Consider the following 5,973-nt stretch of genomic DNA (forward strand, 5'->3'; position numbering starts at 1 on the left):
GTTGGAGCTGGAGAAGTGTGATACAGAACTGTAATTGAGTTTATTGCTTAACCATTTAGGTAATAACATTTTTCCAGCTGAATTATTGACACATTCAATACAAAAGGTTTAAATTATTAGTGTAGTGCAATAGGTTTAGCAATAACTAATAACCAACATTCTCCTTGGAAACATGGACCCAAATAAATCAACAAATGTCTTAAGTTGCCTGAACATGAACCAATTCCTACATACACATGCACTTATCAAAGGATACAACCTTTAAGCCATAAATATTTCAGCTTCCACACTTTGAGATTCTCCAAGGTTCCTCTGACCTTCTCCACATTCACCTTTTTCCTCTTCCTCAACACTCCTACCCCCAAGTCTGTCTTCCCGCCATGTTCACTGACGTAAGCCTTTACTTGCCAGGGCCTTCTCCGCTTCCGCCGCGGTAAAAGATACTCCGGTCACAAAAGCTTCGGACGCCACTGGTATTCATGTTTCGATCTCTTACGTGAGTAATAAATTGAACGTGACTGATTCGTTAAGGGTTGTGAGTTTTGGCCTCAATTGATTTCAAATGTGTAGAGGATAATAAGGAAGCAGTCGAGATAAATATCAAGGCCAGAAATTCTAATGTTGATTTGCAAGCTGCGAGCTATACGAGGTTATCTTATCTTCTACTCTACTCTTTTCTCATGTTAGCAATAAGCCCTAATCGAGTGTGTGTGTTTTATTTTCTAAATTCCATCTCTTTCAGTGGTTTTCTTTTCTATTGAATTTGTAGTGTAAATCAATTTTTCTAATAATCCAAAATAATCTTTGATATAAATTATTGATCAAATCCATATTTTCCAATAAGGAGAGTTTTGATAGGATTTTTACCAATATTATTTCCAATAACAATGGATTTGTTAGAACTTTTATAAATACAATATCCAATAAGGGAGGATTTGAAGAAAAACCAAAATTTGATTAAACCCCTAATACAATAAGCCCCCCTAAGTTCTTGAGAAAATATGATCTATCTGTATACAAATAAATATATCAAAATCTCCAAAAGGGTGTATTTAAATTGATGTGTTTTTCGGACTTCAAGATCATTTATCTCCCAAGGACACAAAATGCGATTGCTGATTCGTTAGGTAGGAATGCACGTTCTTTTCATAGACTTTTATGTTATGTTGGTTGTTTTATTCCGGTCTGGTTACCCAGAACACCTCAAGTTTGAGTAATAGAATAACCGTTTGCTGCCCAAAAAAAAATTGATTTGTATTAAATTGACAAACTATGTGTTTTTCAAACTTAACTTTTAAAAAATATCAGAATCTAGTATTATTATACATGTGAAGAATGAATATTTTAGTGACTTTAAATTTTTTGATAACTTTTAGTTAGAAAATAGAAATATTTAAGTCAAAAAAATACAAGTATTTAAGTCCTATAATCTTAGATAAATTACATTATAGTACCATAACAGTTTTTCTAGTTCACCTTAAATCATTAAAATTCAAAAAAAATTCTAATTTTCATATGGAAGCTGGCAACTTAGATATTGTTAAAGTGAATTGAGTTATTCTCGTAATCATTTTTACTAGCTATTTGCAATTTATTACGTCACCTATTCTAGATAAAAATAATAATATTGTTATCAGATTTGAAACTCAGTCCTACTTTTGACCACATAAAATTAGAGCTCCAAATATTTGAAAAGTTTTAAGCTAATATTCTGAAATGTCTGGTATGAAATATCTAAATTGCAAGGTCTAAGATTAATAACGATGTCTTTCTAGTACTTGACAGGCCGAAATCCAAAACACTTGTACACGCAAATCCAAAGTTTAAAACATATCACGACAAAAGTTTATGATTGTTTTTTGTTTGTCTTGTCTAAGGCAGGCGGCAGCCATACAGCGATATTTCACTTGCTCATGTTATATATTACTGGTTGACACGAGAAGAACAAGGCGACGAAAAATGTTGATGTGACACAGCAGAAATAATTTCTTGTCACATCAACATTTTTCGGGCTTTGCAAATGGAAATGGGCCCATTGGACAAAATTAATGAGACTCAGTTAAGACATGAATTGTCGGGTTATCGAGTTGACAAAAAAAAAACATTGAGTGGCACGCACGTTCCACTTATCTATCGCAACAAAACGTAAGAGAGACAAGAAGAAAAAGAGTTTTGGTCTCCGAGAAGTAGATAAAGTAAATGGGCAAAACTAAGTTTGTTTTTGTTTCCATATATTACTTCGGTGTTTGAATGATTGTTTGTTTGTAATGGGTTGCATTTGCGCCACCGCGCGTTCTTCAAACGCCGCCGTTGCCAATAATGAGCTAATGGATTCAAGCAATTCCATCATGCATCTTATGCCTCATCCTCCGTCTTCCTCGTCCTCTTTATCCAAAAAGGAAGTAGGATCTTTCAGACGTCAGACTTCTGCAGCTTCCATAACCGTCGTGGCTAATGGTTATCCAGTGGTGCGTCGTCCCTCCACGTCATCTGATCGAAGCAGCACCAAGAAAGCGGTTACTGTGGGAGCTCCGACCAGGAACCCCACCAGAAGAGTCACGGCTATGCCGGCAGTGCAACAGCAACAGCAGCCAGGGCGTTTGATTGGAACTAAAACGGAACCCACTAGCGGAGAATGGCCGTCTTGGTTGGCTTCTGTAGCTGGAGAAGCTATCAAAGGATGGGTTCCTCGCTGCGCAGATTCTTATGAGAAGTTAGACAAAGTAAGTTCATCACTTTTCCTTGTTCCTTGTAATGCAAGAAATGATCTTTTTGACCTAAAATAGCAGTTTATGTTTACAGATTGGACAGGGGACTTACAGCAGCGTGTACAAAGCCAGAGACCTGGAAACGGGAAAGATCGTGGCGATGAAGAAAGTTCGGTTTGTGAATATGGACCCAGAGAGTGTCCGGTTTATGGCTAGGGAGATTCTCATTCTTCGTAAGCTTGATCACCCCAATGTTATGAAGCTTGAAGGTCTAGTCACCTCTAGACTCTCAAGTAGTCTCTACCTTGTTTTTGAGTACATGGAGCACGATCTCGCAGGTCTAGCCGCAACTCCTGGAATCAAATTCTCTGAATCTCAGGTATTACATATTTGTTTTGCAATAGACTTGAAATTTTGGAACATGAGAAGAGAATACTGAGATTCTTAATCTCTAAAGAATGTTTAAGAATGTAAACTCTCACATCGAGAGTTTTGATGGAACGGACATAAATAATATATAAAGGATTTGGATCAATGATACAGTAAAACGTAATGGGAAGAAGATGATGATGAACAGTAACTCGTATTTGATTCAATCTAATGTTTACACAAAGAATTGACTCTCACTCGAGATACATGTAGAAACACTCTAGAGCAGAGATGAGGAATCAATGGTGATTAATGAATAAGATAACAAATTTTCTTGACTATATTCTCGATATTCTAACTTCTGTTTTCTCAAGCTTATATCAACTCTAATTGCACCATCTTGATGACGTGTTGAGATGACGTGTCACTATTAGCACCACCACTTTTCCTATAGCAATCAATTCCCTCATCCCCAATTAATTTTAAATTGGAAACTGATGAAACTTAACATAAAGTATTTACTTGAGTCTTACTTTATTTTCAGATCAAGTGCTATATGCAACAGCTGTTTCGTGGTCTTGAACATTGCCACAGACGAGGAATCCTCCACCGTGATATCAAGGGATCTAATCTCTTGATTAACAACGAAGGTGTTTTGAAAATTGGTGACTTCGGATTGGCAAATTTTTACCGTGGTAATGGAGATATGCAGCTGACAAGCCGAGTTGTAACCTTATGGTACAGAGCGCCTGAGCTGTTGCTCGGTGTCACTGAGTATGGACCAGCTATAGACCTGTGGAGTGCCGGCTGCATTCTCGCTGAGCTCTTTGCCGGAAAGCCTATTATGCCAGGACGCACAGAAGTAATCTAACTCTCTTATACATGTTTTAGTTTCCTAATAACATTTTTTAATGATTAGGAGGTTATGGACCCGTACGCCCGTAGGCCAGTGAGCAGACCTCTCATAACTTTGAACCTTTGACCGCTTGGATCCTTTAGGAATATATTATTTTTGAAAGAATGTTAAATTTATTCAAACAAAAAAAAAAAACATTTCTTACAATGAATGTGACTTTGGTTCTTATAGTTTAGATTTAGCCAAAACGTTGCTCTATTGTAAAACTATTTTTAAGCTTATCTAGGAACATATTTTTAGCACTGATTTTATAATCCAGAACACTCTATTCAGATTTATTCAGAGCCTTTATCTTATAGAAAACGTCAGGTGAGATACTTATCTTCTTTCCTTCTCAGGTGGAGCAGATGCACAAGATCTTTAAGCTATGTGGTTCACCCTCAGAAGATTACTGGAGAAGAGCAACTCTGCCACTTGCAACAATCTTTAAACCTAGTCACCCTTACAAACCTGTTCTTGCTGAAACCTTTAGTCATTTCCCTGCATCAGCTATGACCCTCATCAATAAGCTACTGGAAATAGAACCTGAGAAACGTGGATCAGCTGTTTCATCCTTGAGAAGCGAAGTAATATATTGAAACTAACCCTAGAGCATGTTTCTTGGACAAGTTATTAGACTCATTCTCATGATCAGGTTTTCTTCTCTTCAGTTTTTCAACACGGAGCCCCTCCCAGCTATTCCATCAAGCTTGCCTAGATACCCACCAAGCAAGGAACTTGACGCTAAGCTTCGCAACGAAGAAGAAAGAAAGTAAGGAATCTTTTGATCCACTGTTCTCTCATTCTAGGGCTTAGGGCTTAGGGTTTTACTCATGAATCGTTTTGTGGCAGACTAAGGGCAGAGGATAACAAGAGAAGAGGAGGAGAGACTGTGACAAGAGGACGACCAAAAGATCTTAAAAGTACCCAGACACCTGAGCTTATGGCCAGAGGGCAGTCTAAGGTCACATGCATCAGCCATAAGTTCAAAACAGACGAGGAAGGTGGCACCGGGTTTAGGATTGAACCACCAAGAAGAGGGATCCAGCAGAATGGTTACGCTCATGCTTCTTCTATGGTTCATCCAAGTGTTGCTAATTCAGAATGGAACATAGGTGGTGGGAGCATCAAAAGGAAAACTAATGCGGAGCTGAAGTCTAGGATATCGCAAACAGGAAACGTGTCTGGTGACTCTTGTAGGAGAGCTTCCAAAAGAGATTACTCAACCGTAAGCCTCTTTCTTGCTTTACCCACTCTAGTTTATGTTGCGTACCTTAACCTTTTCGTGTGTGCCAGGGAAACGCACCAAGGAAGAACAGAATCCATTACTCAGGACCGTTGATGCCTCCTGGTGGAAATCTTGAAGAAATGCTCAAAGAGCACGAGAAGCAGATCCAACAAGCTGTCCGCAAAGCCCGTGTCGAAAATTCTGCATCTAATAAAACAAGGCAGCAGCAGCGTTACACGGGAACAGATGCTCGGTAGCTAAAGAGAGAGCGAGAGAAAAAGGAACAAGAAGAAAAAAATTCAAACAATATTGCACATGTTTTGCCCCTTTTGTGCGTGAAGCAAGGGATTGATGCAATGTATGGTGAGCTTTGTTATCTTAGGCCAACGAGATTGACCACACAATATTGTCAAACTTCATTTTGTACATACACACAAGGTCTCATACTGAGTGGAGAGTCAAGCAACATGTATTAGTATTCAATTCTCTTAGGATCTTTAATTTATTTTGTATTTTACTAGGTTTTTATCTAACATACGTTTCCAGCTTCAGAATCAGAAACTTGTGGAAACTTTCTGAATCTAGTTTCCAAAACTTTTGGAATCTCGTTTTCTTTCTAAAAAGCTAAAATCATAAATAGGTAAGAAATATAAAATTATATTTTTATTTTATATAAGTCTACAACTAATAGTATTAAAATAGAGATAATAAAAATATGTAAATATTAAACTAATATTATAAATTATTTTTGTGCAGAATAGTTTTTTCATACG

General features: G+C 37.5%; 1 protein-coding gene across 1 annotated transcript; it reads left to right on the top strand.

The window, feature by feature from the left end:
• Positions 1 to 2,267: 2,267 nt before the first annotated feature.
• Positions 2,268 to 5,488, top strand: LOC106325859 (probable serine/threonine-protein kinase At1g09600). Its single transcript, XM_013763910.1, has 7 exons — positions 2,268 to 2,723; positions 2,803 to 3,087; positions 3,622 to 3,939; positions 4,332 to 4,559; positions 4,644 to 4,744; positions 4,825 to 5,200; positions 5,269 to 5,488. The coding sequence occupies exons 1-7, from the start codon at positions 2,268 to 2,270 to the stop codon at positions 5,455 to 5,457; spliced, it is 1,953 nt and encodes a 650-aa protein (XP_013619364.1). The 3' UTR covers positions 5,458 to 5,488.
• The last annotated feature ends 485 nt before the right edge of the window (positions 5,489 to 5,973 follow it).

Source organism: Brassica oleracea, chromosome C2, assembly GCF_000695525.1.
Source record: "Brassica oleracea var. oleracea cultivar TO1000 chromosome C2, BOL, whole genome shotgun sequence".
Classification (NCBI taxonomy): Eukaryota; Viridiplantae; Streptophyta; class Magnoliopsida; order Brassicales; family Brassicaceae; genus Brassica; species Brassica oleracea.

Excerpts from the sequence above, each read along its gene's own strand:
- LOC106325859 (XM_013763910.1), top strand. The coding sequence starts at position 2,268 with ATGGGTTGCATTTGCGCCACCGCGCGTTCTTCAAACGCCGCCGTTGCC. Across the intron at positions 3,940-4,331 it reads TTATGCCAGGACGCACAGAA|GTGGAGCAGATGCACAAGAT; the intron begins GTAATCTAACTC and ends TTTCCTTCTCAG. Across the intron at positions 4,745-4,824 it reads CGCAACGAAGAAGAAAGAAA|ACTAAGGGCAGAGGATAACA; the intron begins GTAAGGAATCTT and ends GTTTTGTGGCAG.